Source organism: Dufourea novaeangliae, unplaced genomic scaffold, assembly GCF_001272555.1.
Source record: "Dufourea novaeangliae isolate 0120121106 unplaced genomic scaffold, ASM127255v1 scaffold56, whole genome shotgun sequence".
Taxonomy (NCBI): Eukaryota; Metazoa; Arthropoda; class Insecta; order Hymenoptera; family Halictidae; genus Dufourea; species Dufourea novaeangliae.
This window is the reverse complement of record NW_015373942.1, coordinates 6,549,540-6,566,329: the sequence shown is the minus strand read 5'-3', so window position 1 is coordinate 6,566,329 and position 16,790 is coordinate 6,549,540. Positions and strand designations below refer to the sequence as shown.

The 16,790-nt window shown below is 41.4% G+C and overlaps 1 protein-coding gene across 1 annotated transcript; it reads left to right on the top strand.

The window, feature by feature from the left end:
* The first annotated feature begins 10,424 nt into the window (after window positions 1-10,424).
* LOC107185771 lies at window positions 10,425-13,759 on the top strand. Its single transcript, XM_015573528.1, has 7 exons — window positions 10,425-10,508; window positions 10,577-10,670; window positions 11,171-11,229; window positions 11,305-11,370; window positions 12,349-12,420; window positions 12,507-12,597; window positions 13,608-13,759. Exons 1-7 carry the CDS (start codon window positions 10,425-10,427, stop codon window positions 13,757-13,759), a joined length of 618 nt encoding a protein of 205 aa, XP_015429014.1.
* Window positions 13,760-16,790: the final 3,031 nt, after the last annotated feature.

The following is a 16,790-nucleotide window of genomic DNA, read 5'->3' as shown; positions in this document are numbered from 1 at the left end:
ACCGGCATGTACCGACCGTTTGACCCTCGATCGGGAACCGTTCCCTGTTCCAACGACACCCTTGATTCTATTTCTCTGTTATACTTTCGTCGACAATGGCCCTCCTTACGGTTCGCTGGCCCTTGACTGACAGGACACCCCCGCGCCGCAGCTGAACACTTGCGCGCGCGCGCGCGCACGCTCGCTGTTACGCTCGGTAGGTGCGGCTACGTCAGTCGGGATGACAGCCGACAGAGCAAGTGTTATTGTTGAATCGGATCTCGACGTTGGGGATGATTCAGGGGGCCGATGGATCGAGGCTCGGAGTTACGCTCGCCACTCGTTTAATTAATTTGGTAATTGGAGGAGCGCGTTTAGGCGCGGTTCCCCGCTTTGGGACGAACTCGGCCGTCGTTTTGAGATTAGACTTTCCGATTCGCTCGCGATCGACCTTTTAATCGCGTGATTACTTCTGCGTGTAGGCTGTCCGACGGTGGTCCCGCGTGGAATTGTCGGAGTTTTGTGCTTATGAATAGCTGGATTAGATTCGGTGGGAATAGAAAGTATGGGAAAGCCAGGATTCGTGGTGGTACGCGTTGAGTTCGGGGATTTGCTTCGAAGGGTTGCTTTTTGCGTGAATATGAAGTCTACTATGAATATGAAGTCTAATGGTTCACGCTGTTTTCTGTTCGTTTGATGAGGAAATTAGCTGAGGTGTGGGACGTTAGTAGGAGATGATGATAATTGCATTAGCTTGGCGGGAGAAGTAAAACATATCAAGAACAATATCATTAAAGCTAACACTGCCTAGGAAATATATGAACAAAACTAGTATGTTTGTCGGAGCATTACCAACTTGTTATATCAACCACAAAGGACAGAAATTTATTCCTCATTTCCCTATGAAACTAGTCGCTAATTCTTACCAAAAGCAATATGGAGTTGATAGGACCTCGAGTAAATTGCACAGCGTACAATGTCCTCTCGCCAACAAAGGGACGCAATAACATTCTCTTTGCTTCCCATCGAATGAATATCTTTGCGATATATCGAGCGTCTTGCTCGGTCGCGCGCGTGCATCACTTTTATTTGCACTGTTGCGCAAAGTTGTAAATTCTGTTCGCGCGGACCCAGGCCCCGCGAATATTTATCGTTCCCTCGTTCGTGAACGATTATACACCTTTATGGCTTTACAACGGGGTCCCGGCGAGCGACGGATTCTTTTTATCTCCGGTTCGATTCAACGAGGATTCGCGACGAACGCGTTCCATCTATCCCCCTATCCGTGTGTACACTTATTTCATGCTCGGTGGAGCACCGTGGCTTCGACGGAAACCAGCTTTCTTATTTGATAACGGGCAAAGAAATTCTTCTGAACTCCCCTGGGTGAAACGTCTCTCCCTGTTGTGTAATTTAAGCAAGGAATTACCGTGTAAATACGAGTTCCTGGTAGTTGTAGTATGTCGTCCTTCGTATCTCGTGTTAATATTATACTATTTAAAAGTTGCTTCAGTACACGGCGTTCCTTGAAACGTATGCGTTGTATCAACGATGTGGTGAACACGAAGTATCATGAAACTAGTGTGTATATGGTGTATTCAGTGACGTGTAGAAGTTTAGGGCTTTTATGATCAGACATTGCACAGTTGTTGGACTGAAAATGTTCATGCATTCATAGCATCCTTTAACGGGAAAGAAATGTAGTAATAAATAATAAATAAAAAAAAGGTTTTAATCAAGTTAATGGTACAGAAACTCAAATTCTGTACAACTTTGATTTTGATACACTTCTGTAAAAAATTGTGAATTTCCATAAACATTCATACTCTATGTATTATTGTTCACCCGATTAAGGTTTCTGACCTTACTCCTTTCACCATCACTTTACTAGACACCAAAATATAAATCATTACTCGGAAAGCCTCAAACCATCTTCATTTTCACGTATCAACCACTATCCACTCCATTATTTTATTCTCCGCACCAAAAGACCCGACTTCACTAGAAACACCACGAAAGCACATCAGACTACATCCACACGTTTCAAAAAAAAAAAAGGTCCACCATGTCAACGGACACATACGCCCGAAGCTAATAACGAACAATTCCTCCCCGGTCCATAAACACACCGTATCAGCGGAACAACAAACGGCACCGGTCACGCGCTCGCTCGCCTAATAAGCAAAGAACAAACAGTCCGTCAACGGGCGACAAACATTCCCCCCCCCCCGAGCCTGGCTTATTTTTTAATTAACCACGGGCAACAAGCGACAACCGTTGACCTTCCCTCGTATAAAACGCCCGTCGTTCGCGCTGTGTCGTGCACCGCGAGCTTGCTGGAAGCACACAAGTGCGCGCGCGCGCGCGCGTCATCATCGCGGTGTCACCCGAACTATACAATGCAGGAAGTGCTCGGTAGCGAGTCGCATCCCATCGCACAAAAGCCGCCCGGTGCAACCGGTGTGTGCAGTTGCTCGAGATATGGCCCCACCGGCGTGTTTCTCCCGCTAATGAATTCCTCTTTATGCCAACGAGTAATTGGTACCCTCGTATTATTCTGAATCAGCGAGACTGTCCTCCGTCCCGTAGGAAGCGACCGCGTGGGGTCTGACGAATGGGTGGAGGAAGGGTTGGGAAAGAAAAGAGGGTGGGTATCGCAAGAATCAAGCGGGACAGGGAGAGGGACAGAGAAACGAACGAACGACTGTGGGACGGTGACAAAAGGACAGACGCGTGGAAGAGGGTACACGAGGAGGGAAACAGACGGGACGGAGGAAAACGGGGGCCGACAGGGGATGGAGTTACGGATCAGACGAGGATAGGACGAGGATGAAACGGTGATGGGGTAGCGGGCGGAGAAACGCGGGAAAACCGCAGCGAAAAGTGCATCGGCGGAGGAGGCTTTGCTGATTTACGAGGAGCAGTTGCTAGGAGGGCATTAATATTCGTGACGGAATATTAAACCGCGAGCGTCAATGGGCAAAGCTTCAAAGGGATTTTCCGGCCCCGTGGAAGTGGGGGGATAAAAGGGGGTGGAAGAGTGAGATGGATCGACGTTCCCGCAAGATTATGAGATTCTCGTTAAGTGTCACGTGTAAAGAGTTCTTTCATACGCGCGGAACTCGCCGCCCCGACGACCCCGTAGACGGCGACGCGGCTCGTTTTATAAAATACCATCGGGCGCGCATAAAGAGACACGAGGATTTATCGAATGTCGCCGGGGATTCGTGAAAATTCGATTTGAACTCGACAGGCCTCCGGGTCGGGATTTTTCGTTCGTGAACCGGGGAATATGTGTCCCGTAATTTTGCCCCGCTCGACAATTTCAAAGTGGGAAATAATCGCGCTCGATTGCAGCGCCCGCCGCGGGGGCGAAATTAATTCCAGGCGTTTTTTAGCTGTACAGATTTTCGTTGCGCGTGATGTTCGATGAAAAACAGGTCACTTGATTATCATTCTTTCGTGAAATTGTACCTGACGTTTATTTTGAAATTCCGAAATTTCGTTTAAGAGTGAAACATTTTAAATTCAGATTATACAATGTTTAGTTATTAATTATCTGATTGAATTATATATTTAATGTGTTTTAACAGCCTAAAAGTCGATGATTGTATGTCTATTACTTGTTAGTACATGTATTGTAATACATAGGCAATTAATAAAGACTTTGAGAAAAGTAATAAATAAAACTAATTATTTAACCTAGTTGGATATTTCTTTTTTTGAAAATTCTGAAATTTTTAAGTACCTATTTTTTAAAACTTTGAGAATATCTTGTTATCGTAAGTGTATAAATTTACCGGATTGTCCGGTTTTATTACAAGAAGATGGCGGATTGAATGCAATAAAAAATAAACTCCCGCGCTGAAATGATACGATAAAGAAGATAACTAGATTTATAATTTCAATGAATGCTGACGCTATTTATTAGATCGCGAAATATCAGAGAAGGTCTGGCAATTTCTAAATTGCTTCATTAGCGTCATAAACAATAAAACAGCTTTCCAACAATATCTCTGCACAAGCTGCTTATTAAGAATACCAGGACTAAGTTCAATAATTAACCCAGTACGTACAGACCAAGAATTTGCAAACATGGAATATTCCATTGAACAACAAATCTTCTCAGAATTTTTCCACAGAAAACAATTTGGATCTTCATCGGAACAGGGAAACATTTATTCCAACACAAGTGAAAAGAAAAAACATAAACGACTACGGCGCGAAAGTAATTTCCACGACTCGCGACGTTTCCGCGATTAAGCAAGAGAGAAACAGTGTCCTCCAGAGAAGAAGAATCCTTCTCTAAATGTCAATTTAACGCGGAATACCAATTCCAGCGTGAAATGTCTCGGTTCGCCGGAGCCGCCGCCAAGATCGGAGCAACGGCATGATTCGAGTAAGAACATTAATGAGATAAGCCGGTCGGAGAGGGTAGTGCCGGTAATAATGAGGCGCATTTTTATAACGAGGATCACCATCTCGCGAGATCATCCCATGGGAAGAAAGAGAGAGAGAGAGAGAGAGAGAGAGAGAGAGAGAGAGAGAAAAAGGGAGACTTTAGCGACTGAAAAAGACAAGGAAATTCGAAAGGACGAACAAGCGACAAGAAGAAGCCACCGCGAATCCGACGTCTCCGGGCCTCGTCGTCCCCCATCGACGACGCACGGCAGAGGGGGACTTAATTATCTAATTAATTAACCTCAATCAGAACGATGAGTAATTTCTCGGTTCGCTGGCGCCTTTGCCGGCGTCGAGACTTTCTTGTCACGTCGACTGGGGCCCCGAATTACGGATGAGTTCACGGCAAATCGATTATGTCCCGATGCTATTGCCCGCTTCTATTTAGACACAGGACGAACCGCCCAGGATCGACGATCCTCCGGCGGTTATCCTGTTTTCTCTGCCCGACCAATTTGACCCTGCCAACGTCGAGATCCTCCCCCTTCCGTTTGCGCTACCTGAGTCTACTCTCTATCCGCCTTTATCTTCGGCTGTTACGCCGATCGCGCGATAACTCGCTCGTGAAACGACCAGACGACGCGAGTTTGTTTTAGCCTCGGCTCAAACACAGGCGGCTCCCTCGGCTGGAAATTGCGTTCACCGTTTGCGCGAAAAGCCGGGTACACGTGTGTACTATGAGCAAAGGTTCTTACGGGTTCTTTGAGCGACGCTAGCGCGCGCGCAGGCTTTACCCGAGGATCCTCTCTATTCTTTTGCCTTGGAAATTGATTCCCGTGGAACGAGGAATATGAGCTTGCGCTTTTTAATGCGACCTGGCGTGCATCCGTGATTATCCTGCGGTGAAGAGCTGTTTGGATGAACCAACGTCAGGGGAAGGGGGCTCTTGGAACGTTATCCTCGGGTTCCTCGGGAGATTGTCGTCTTTTAGGGATACTTGATCTTGGAGGTGTAGCGAGGTTGCAATATCTACAAGGGGAGTTGAAGGGCTCGTGTATTGAATTCTGGGATGAAAGAATTGATAGAAATGTGGAGCGTGGAATGTAGGCTTCACTTGGGAGAGATCCACGTATTAGGCACTGGTTTTGATGAAATTTTGTGTAAAAGAAGTGGATAATTAGATTCTGTCTAACGAGGCAAGGAGTCAAACTGTCCGACTTCGAGTTTAGGGGGAGGTTTTATATTTGATGGTAAGCATACAGGTTTCTAATGATATTTGTGAAATATTGGTTGTAGACACGCGATTATCGAAGAGAAGTTATCGAAGTTACCTCACCTACCCCATAGGTATAATTATTTACAAAATCTATAATATTACCCCATACATTAGTTTATCACTGGATTGTGGATTTTTATGAAAAATTATATTGTACAAAGTGATTCATAAAGACAAAAGCAAACGTAGGAATTTTCCTCTTCCCCAAACTAGCTTTGGAATAAAATGACAAACTTGTTACATCTGACGAAGGTTTTGTCTTTTCTTGTATTACACACTGTTCTATACAGGATGATTCATAAATGCATGTCAATACTTCAAGTGGTCAATGTCCTATATACTTTAATTTTCGAGTTGTGGATGATTAAAGAAAATATTCGAAGTGCCCGCTTCATACCTCAACACTCGTTATTGCATGCCGTAGCATTGAGTTCCACAATCGTTCAAAAATACCAGGTATTCTTCGAATAAACTCAAATCTATTTTGAAAACTAAGGTACACAGGACATACCCAAAAATTTAACTCTGATTCAATTCTTGCCAACTGATCCTCGAATATCCCAAAATTTAATCCTATGTTTATATGACATTTCCTACTTATAGATATAAATATAAATCTATGTGTAGACGTACTTCTTGAAGTATCGACCCATATTTGTGAATCCCCTGTACGTGCTATAAATGCATAAAATTCGCATTCTACTTATCACAAACCAACCAGATAACCTACAAAGTAACGACGAACCATCAACGTAACGCAAACCTGACTAACTCGCCGCGCATATCCATCCCCAATTCGAATCATTTATCCCGACTCGCCACCCTCGCCCCGTCCCTCGAAATAATAACATCACCGTTGCTCCCCATTCGAAGAAACTCAAATTCCAACTGTCTTCAGCCACGCGACTCCTCTTTCGGCCCGACCCCTCGAGCGAGACGAAAGGCGCCGCCCCAGCTAGAGACTCCAACCCCCTCTTTGCGCACGGTGTAACTGACGTTTCTGACGCGTCAAGTGGATGCCATCCCCGGGCTTCGTTTCACCGCGCTCGATATCGGCTACTGTTTTACATAAATATCGAGTCGGTGACGCGGGGGGTGTGGGTAGCCGGGAATCGCGAAAAGGGCGACACGCCAGAGATTCCTCTAAGTGGTCTCAAGTGTTTTCGCAGTCGAGTCGTCCGTGTTTGCGCGCGGAATTCGGCCGTTAGCATGTCGGTTTTTAAGCTTGGTTTAACCCTGCCCGCGGGGCCCATTTTCGGTGGATGGGTGGGGGTTAACTTCGTATTTAGTTAGTCAAGCCGGGGCCGCGAGGCGCGATGGGAAACGACAAGTGGCCGACGAAACCCCCCACCCTCTTTAACTATGTCTCTCCAACCCCTGGACGAGTCACGCCGCACTATGTCCCGGGCCTTTCATGTGCTAATTCCTGTTTATTTAATCGAATGCTGACGCCGATCGGCTCCGCGAAAGGGCGAGCGATCGCCCGGGGATTAATTTCTAATATGGTTTACCGTGCCCCCCCCCCTCCCCACCCAGACGTTCGAGTGAGGATTGTTTGGACAAACCTGCGGCGCAAACAGGATCCGCCAGCGTCCGGTGGGATTGTTTGTTAAATTTTCTGTTTTCTGTTTCTACGGAACGTGTGATTTCTTTTCTTTTTTTTTTGTTCTGTATTTCGTTGTCGTTTTTCTCCGCGAAATTTCGCTCGTTTCGCAGTCGACGGTTCGTCGGGATTAGGCGAGGATTCGTTGCCGCGCAGGGATCGACGCGATGTCGATGATCGATTCTTGTTTGCGATCCCAGGGCACGCGACAGATTGTACACGAGGGAATTTGTTGCGTCGTACTGAATTTTTTAACGGGCCCGCGGGTCTCTGCCGGTGAATTACGGGCTTGTTTTTGTTGGAGGTTGGCCCGTGGAACGACGAGCTTCTGATGGGGGTGATTTTAGATTTTAACCGTTTGGCGAGGGGCTGCGTATGTAGTAGGGTGAAAGCATCAATGAATGAACACTTAAGGGATTTAGTAACTATTACAATCGAATTTTAAATGATAATAATATTAGTAAATATTTGGGTGGTGAAAATTAGATTTTTCAATATTCGTAACTTTTTATAGCGTATAGATTTCAATTTAATAAATTTTGCAAAATGTAATTAATTAGATTGAGAAGGAAACATACAGATTTCACCAGTGAATGAACAATATTAAATAAATTAACATTTCTAACCAATGGCACGAGAACTGTGACCAGATTATACTGTACAATAGACTGTAGAAGTGTAGACTATACTCCACCAGTTTATCACAAAACAAACTGATCTCATTGATAGATGACTGTCAACTCAATTTTTTTGAATTCTTCCTGATGCTAAATAAAGTAACTGCATTCAATTATAATTTTTCGTGGGTTGTAGCACTTTAACGAAATCGTTGGTCATTCCTACCAGAACAACACTTTCACTAGTAGTACTTCTAATCAAACCGTAAACTCCAATACTTAATAAATTTAATATTCCATTTACTCTAATTAACGGAACATCCGACCAATAATTTAACTACCCTCATTCCTGCCTGTCACTTCGAAATAATAAAAGGGGCAAAACAAAGACCAGAAAATTCTATTTTCCCGACAAAACACGAGGAGAACGTACCTCTCGATTGGGCAACCGAAATTAAAATAATAAAGCTCGATTGTACACCATACAAAACCCACTCGTGCCGCTGATAATCCGATTCTTTTCCATCCCCCGCGCGATTAAAACGGCGAAAGGCAAATGAAATAGGCGTCCAACGTTAAGCACCGAATTTGAATAAGTTTTCATTTTCGAGATGCGCATTAAACCGCGGGGCCGCGGTGTTTCGTATACATATTTCTTTTATTAACCAGGAAAACAGCGAGTAATGCGTGCAGGGTGTGGGGGGGGGGGCGTTATTAACGCGCGATATATCGCGAGCACTATTCCAACGATAATTCCGACGGCCGGCGGTTTCGAAATCGAACCTCGTAAAATTATAAAGCCCCGTTGGTCCGCTAAAAGCGTGGACGCCCGCGGGCCAATTAGCATCTCCGTAAATCACCGACGAATTACTTTACGAGCCTGGGCCACGATGAGATCGCCCCCCGGCTCTATACGTATCTCGTCTCGTTGGTGTCCGTTAACGAACGATGATAATAATTCGCAATGCATGCCATTTTTCACGTGCTCCCCTCCTTCTGTCGTTTCTTCGTTCGTTTTTTTTTCTCTAGTCTTCGTCACGTTATCTATCTCGCAGCCGTGCCTCGTTATCGATGACATTATCAGCGACGCTGTCGACCGTCGTTATTACGAAGACAGATCGATAACACGACGATCATAAAATTAAGTCATACTCCGGAGCTCGCGTAGACGTGTTTTACATAATAACACATTGATAATCGTCTGATCGCGATGTCGAACGGAATTGCGAATCGTGTTGTTACGAACCAGTTTGCACTTTGATAACACTGTTCAACGAAATTTTGAGAATTCTAAAACGACCCAGTGAAACTGTTTTTATTTACTTGATGTGGAATTGTTGAATACAATGGTAACCTCATTTTTCGTTAGTTTTTACCCTATACGTAAGAATTATTTTTAAATTTAATTGTAAATATGGAGCTGTAGAAAACATTCCCACTTTTACATTGTACATTTATATTTTATTTAATTTCGTTGTTATTTTTGTTATTGTCTGTGAAACACAATAGAAATAATGTCAGAAAAGTTGTACTAGGTGGATAATTTCGTATGTGAATAACTCGACTTTGTGACGTGTAGGGGAAAAATTAAAGCCGTCGTGGTTAGTAAACTTTAGGTACTACAAACTGTCAGGTTTAGTTCCATCATTTTGGAACTCGTTGTATTTCATTGTTAAAGGAAAGTGGTTACTGGGAAATGAATGGGCCATTTTACAAACTACAATTTAGCAAAGTCTATTGCGATAAAAAGTAAATAAAGTTCAACGTTTTCTTCTTTATGATAAATTATACAGTAACAAACTGGACTTATTTCGATACAATAGTTTTCTCAAATTTCTACATCCTCAACTTTGACTTACCCACTATAACCAAGTATATTAAGAAATTTTTTTTTCAAATAATACTACTATCGAAGGCGTTTACTCACAATACTACTGTCGTCCATAATTGTAATTTGCAAAGATTATAGACAAAAACAAATAGCGTGACTCACCAACGGTTCACGCTATCGTCTAATAGGCAGCTATTACGAGCCAGGTGAGTCACATCAGGTTGGACGCGTTACTTTACGGTCTCAATTAAATTTCATAATCTAATCTATCATTTTTAAGCCGCGATCCGCTGCACTCACACCAATTAACGATACTAAAATTTTATGTATCCATTGCGCCACCTCTCATGCTAATGACAGAAGCTGTTATACGTAGACACTGCGTGAAAATTCACAAACGAAACAATTATAGCGAGCGTGACACGTCGCTGTCATCAGTTTCAGATTTCGAGTCTCGAAGTGACCGCGTGAAAACAATGAAATCACGTTAACTCGCCAACGTTCAGGTAAATCGGAATATTCGGAACTCGATTCTACAGCAGTCAATTATTCATTCACGCTCGAGAAACCGATATCGCCTCGACGATCGTCAGTCTTTTTTATACATTCTCCTTGGATATTTTTAATATTCCTCGTAATCGTTGATATTTTTCTAATCAACCAATGTCTCCGTTTCTACTTGATCCCCCCAAAGATCGATAAGTCGCGTCCACGAAGATGTTCTGGTACAATCAGAGCTACTTCTCCCAATTGATGAGGTCCTACAAGATCCTGAAGCTCTTCGACATTTACGATCCTCATGTAAACCGTATTCATTTATCAGTTCTAATGCCATTAACAGTGACTGCCTATTCTCTCTGGGTTTTTAGTCGTTCATACGGGAGTACATTCTGGACAATGTGTACATTGGATTGCTTATGCACATAATTTTCTATGTGGCCGTGTGGTTCGCCACCACGGTGAGTACGATCAGTTCCTTTCCCAATACAAAATTTGTCGGCTTGAACGACAAATTTGTATATTTTTCCCTATTGAATACTTCAAATTGTCTTGACAATACATGTTTGGTGTACATTAACACTAAACCTGCCGAACTCTTCAGAGAGATAGGAATTAGTACGACAAAATTTGTCGTACATCGAGAAAGCAAATGTAAAGCTCGAAATACAGCTGCTGATACAGTACGTGTTAGGCTGCCAGTTGAGATTATGGAAATTAAGATCCATTTAATTATATAATAAGATGTTATGTCTACGAAAAACCATGGATAACGTGAAAGTTTTTCGTTCGAGCTTTCAATGTATAGTATAGTATTCAATAATTGTATTCAGTAATAGTATTCAAATACCGAAATACGAATTTTTGAACGTTACGTAATGTGATGAGAACATTCTGAAAGAGAAAGAGTTTTAAACATAGATTACGTTGAGCTGTTTGACCTACATATTAAAACTCACAGGTAGTCAGAAAACTGGAGAAGTTCAACATGGAGAAGCAGAAGATTCTGGATGAAAACAGAGGCGTGCGTTAATCCTTAAGTATCCAAGAAAGCTTCTATTAATGTGAACATTTGTATAGAGGCTAACGATTGTTCCAGCGACGAGAAGAAGTGGCAGTGTTGAAAAATAAGAAAACGGAGTACCAAGACACCGTGATCAAAGAAGTTAGTGTACAAGAGAAATTCCTAACCATAGGTCTGAGATCTTATAAGGAATGACGAGCTGCATCAATTAATGAATTAAATAATATACATGATTCCATTAAAAAAGAAAAACAAATTTAACCTAAATATGTCGAAAAGACTACCCACATCACGTTATTTCCCCTCGAGACAATTTAATTCTTATCTGAAAATTTGTTGGTATCATCAACGGTTTCGAAGATATTCGCGGAGATCGATTTAAATGACTCACCCTGTATAGACATAATAATATAAATCCCGCTATACTGGCTCGTCCATAAAGTATCACATACACGTGACATCCTCAAAAAAGGAACTAAAATACCAACGAAAATCTTCCAGAAAGAAGCGCAAGCATTGACGACAATGGATCTCAACAACGAAGTAACTTAAAGTTTGAATATACAGAACCCCGTACATATATGTACATGGTGTTGATAAAAATGTGAGACACTTTTACAGGATGGATTCTACATGCAAAACTTAGACGAAAATCGAAAGTAACAAAAGTACGTTCTTTTAGAGTTATTCATTGGTGAAAATGGGAATCAAGTGACATGAGATCAAATAGAGATTATAAAATAATTTATCGAAACTGAAGTCAAATAGAGATTTACCTTGTTAAGGATTCTATCAGAATTCCAGACGATATGGAAACTTCATTACGATTTATTAAACTCTTTAACACACACCTAGTTATAAATGATCGTGTATGGTGATAAATGCAAAAAATCCGCAGTTCAGTTATCATCTATCGCGCCAAACGTATTTCACGCTAATTCTACCCGTACGTTCAAAATAATACCTCAAAAACGAAGTCTCAAACGAAATTTCCTATTCTGATTTTCATCATATTTTCCTATGTAGAATCCAACCCTGCAAGTGTCCCACACTTTTATCAACACCCTCCATATACAGACATTCGAACCTGCAGGGAGAATATAAATTCCTGATACACAGGTGCAGAAAATGGAAACGAAGGTGGCCGAAATCATGGAGAAAATCGCGGAGCTCAACAAGAACATCGAAAAAGTATCGATCGATTATCCGTGGTGTTTAGAGTACGGGTCACCCGAGGATATTCAGCTGATTATTATTAGATCGTAGTTGCTTTTCAGTACGAGTCCGCGGGTAGGTCGTTCGAGAGTTCTGCGGGCGATGTCGCTGACCGAAAAGCCGAGCTGTTGTCGCCGGCCACAGAAGGATGTGGTACGGCCCCGTTCGAGGATCTCAAGGTGAGTTTCCATTAAACGACGTTGGTCGGGATTTCGGCCCAACGTGACGCGCTGTAATTGTCGCGGAAAATTGCTCTGGGCGCGGTTTACCTATTACAATCAAGGGAAGAGGAAGGGAGAGGGGCTTGTGGGCCCCGTGGTAACAGTTCCGACGAGCGTTAGGGAAACCGCAAAACACTGCCAGGTGAATTTCTATTTAGCGATCCGGAGCGCGACTGATAGACGCGACATGTAAAGTTACTATATCCCGGTGTCTGTTCGTGAAATTGAACGAAACAACCATGGGACCTCCGGGGGTTAGTTAAGACGCATTCAACGCACCGCAGTGGTTACGTAGCATGTTCCAGGCACGAAGGAACAATGTTGTCGTTTCGGATTAGTAGGTATTATTGTTGGGATTATTGTGACCCGATGTAATTGTGTGATATTGATGATGTCTGGGTTTGAATAATGGGGAATCCGGTAATCCTTGATTGGTGGTAATTGCGATGGTCCTGGAGCAAGACGGTGATTTCTCTGTTTGTTTAGCGATTGTTAATTGTCTATTCAGTATACGTGATTTATTAAGTTCGCGATTCGTTTGTCGCGGTTGTGTAGGGTAACTGGATATAGTATCGACCAGCACGTAATATCTTATAGAGAAAGTACTAAAATCTGTTGGTAATGGACTAGTGGCATATGAAGGAAGATACACTACGGTTGTAAGGTCGTATGAGCAACGTGTAGCAAATCCAGAATTATTTCAGTGAATCTTGATAGTGTAAACATTTATTGAACCGGGAGAATTTTACGTGAAAGTGGGAGAAGGCAAGTTTAGAAATATTATGAATTGAAATGCATTCTCTTCACTCGCATTCGTTTGAGAAAGATAAAACGGATCACTTCTATTCGTCTGTAACTGAATTTTTGGTGGAAAGTTATTCGATTATCAAGCTGAAGGTACTATTACGGGATGAAGGTGTATTAATAGTTAAAAATACCGAGTTTCGTGGTTTAAGATTTTGGAACCGTCCTTCCCACCGCCTCAACCACCGCCTCGAAAGTATGGGATCTTTGTCAGTCGACCTCCTGGGCAACGTCGTCCGCCTCCCTCGGCTGCATCTGCAACCTTACCCCCAAAAATCGGACTCAAGTAACTTCGCATCCGTGGAATGCTCCTCGGAATCCGCGTTCCATCGACGTAAGTTATTTCAGAAAAACTCCACAATTTCAAATTAGCATATCAAAATTGTGAATTTTCATGTAGATCCACCGTTTAATTATATGTAACGCACATTCATTACATGACGCGACGTACGAGAATGCAAAAGGAAAACAATTATTATTCGAAAGTCCGAGTTCGATCGCAGATGATTTCTAATTGAATAATTATATAACATTCATTATCCAAAACACTTATCCGTCACTTCATCGCACGCTCCCGGCATTTCTAGTTGCACTTTCACCGGTTTGAAGTATCCTGGAGCATTTCAATCTGAGATGATAGAAAGTCTTTAAATTACGTGAGAGTACACGCATGCATATATTGCAGATGCTTTAGGGTAACGTTACTATATTTCATTCACACAAAAATCAGTCAATTGTGAAATTGATGCACAAGCATATCGTTTATTCTGGATATTTATTTCCTCGTGAGAAAAGATTGAACCATTTCATTCAATATATCTATTAATCGTTTCTACACTTGTTTTTTGTAATTACTAGTTTATAATCATTCATCTATTTACAACATGATTTCATTCATATTCGTTCAAAGGTTAACACCATTCAGTAAATTAACATGTCCACTACTACACGTCATTTTGTGACAATTACAATTTTCTATGTCACATGAAAAAAGACAAACGAATTTCATGTATATTGTTATTTGAAATCGTAACACGTGACGTAACATTCAGAGAATAAATGAAACTACTTATTACACACTTTTTCTTTAACATTTCATGAAGGAGATACATCGTACTGAATAAAACATTGGAAATATTGCAGCATGTGAATACGATTCCCAAGGCAATTGTTGGTAGCGGACGTGCTAAATTAAATTTAAGAAAATATTCAATGACCTAAGGATCATATACGTTAATCTCAACTACCATCGACTTTCAACTTTTCTGACATGTTATGCTAGTGGGAAACCAAAGGGTCGATTATCATTCATGTCTGTACTATTATACGAATTTTTTATCATGCATAGAAGTAGTTTAGTTTCATTGTAATAAAAAAACTATATTATATTATATAAAAAAAAAATATATAATTAAATTATTATTATATATTAAAGTATACATTTTTCTTATTACAAATTGTAATTTTATTCGACTGTTAATGAGTTAATGGACGAGTATTTAACCTACAGTTAATTGCGAGCATTTATCAAGAATTTACTGTAATCGCAACTCATGTCTCTTTAGCTCGCCAACATTCTCAACGAATCTTCGATTCTCCTCACGGAAATCATTTCGATTTTCAATTTCAGGCGGTATGAAGTTCGCCAGGAGCGGCGGCGATCGTCGAGACGATAACAAAAAGAGGAAAAGACGCGGGAAAACGAGTAACGCGAACATGCGTTTCAACGTCCGCGGATTGCGCTCGGATACGCTGAGGAACGTCTCGTCCTTCACGAAATCCTTACTGGAACTCGCAACAGTTTTCTCCAGATAGCAGTAAATCCACGTCAGATTGTTATCTACAAGGCCTAACAATAAATTTCCCAATAATCAGCAACGGTGCGCTTTCCTGTCCTGATTTAATATTTTCCGGTTGAAATTATGTTAATTCGCTCAATTAATATCACATGAATGGTTCGTTTATAGCCGTCCGTATCACGGTACTTTCATCGATGTCGGAAAAAGTGAATTCCGCTTTTGCAAACGAAGTCATAAATTAACATGTTTGAAATAAATGGATACGGGAAAATAGAAACTCAACGGCTGTTTGTTTCATTTGTTAAAAGATATGTTGGGCGAAAAATTATTACAGAGACAATCGTAAAAAAGTGGATAATATGAACGTATGCAGGTTTATAATGTAACAGAAAACAAGTAGCTTTTGCAAAGACGATGAATTTATAATCAAAAATTTATTAAACATACAAGGTATGTATTATGAATGTTAATACGACTTGCCTTAGTATGTAGTTCGCTACCTCATATACCGACTTAGCTTTCTGTGAAATATTTGTTAAAAAAGAATACGTCTATGTTGTAGACTGCATTGATTGACACGTATGTTACAAAGAAGGAAAACAACTATCTTGGAAATACAAATTTATGCAAGTAAACTGTTTCGTGATTGGCGTCGATTTGGTATCCTTGTGATGAATTTTTAATTTCGACAACGATTTGCTATTACTGGCTGGAGAAATTCTTAAGGGGTGGGTCCTTGCGCAGTTTTGTTTACATCAATTCGTGCAATAATGTCGATGTAACTTGTTAGTAAACAGTTCAACTGGTCAAACGAATATTAATTGTCACGTTCAACGTGAAATTACTGTATCCGTAATTCTAGTTGACAGTGTTGGAATAATCACGTGACGGTAAATATCACGAGATTCATCGGAATCGAAGGATAACTACGAGCATCACGAATGTCACGGCGCTTATCAGGAAAATACCGATTAAACACGAATACATCGGGGAGCCTATGAAGAATAGAAAGAAATAAAAACAATGAGGGCCGCAGATCAGACGCGTTAATTAATGACGTTGGAAGCGGCACGTTCATGCAAATGCACTTTCCTAGAAGTTCCGACACGCGCCTCGTTATCGCGCCTACTCTTTTTTTTTTCTTTTTTCTCGTAATGTAACGATACGCGTAACACTTGTCCGCTATGTTCGACTCTGTCGATTAAACGAGATGTAAGATATGTGGCTTATTACGTTTCCGTTTAATTGAGCAATCGTTCTATAAATCGAAATAAATCACTGATCGGTGAATATTTTCTGTTGGAAGAAACCATTGAAATTTATTGGTTACGAATGTGCAAACACTTCCTTAGAAACGTCTCGTTTACCTGTTAATCGGGGAAGACGAGATAATTCGTTTTTTTCACACTCTGAAGATTTGGTATTTTTAAAGTGATAAAATAATAAAGATAAATAAAGTAGATAAGAGGGAAAATCAATGATTTATGTGTACAAAATATTTTGATTCGGAATATTCTTTGAA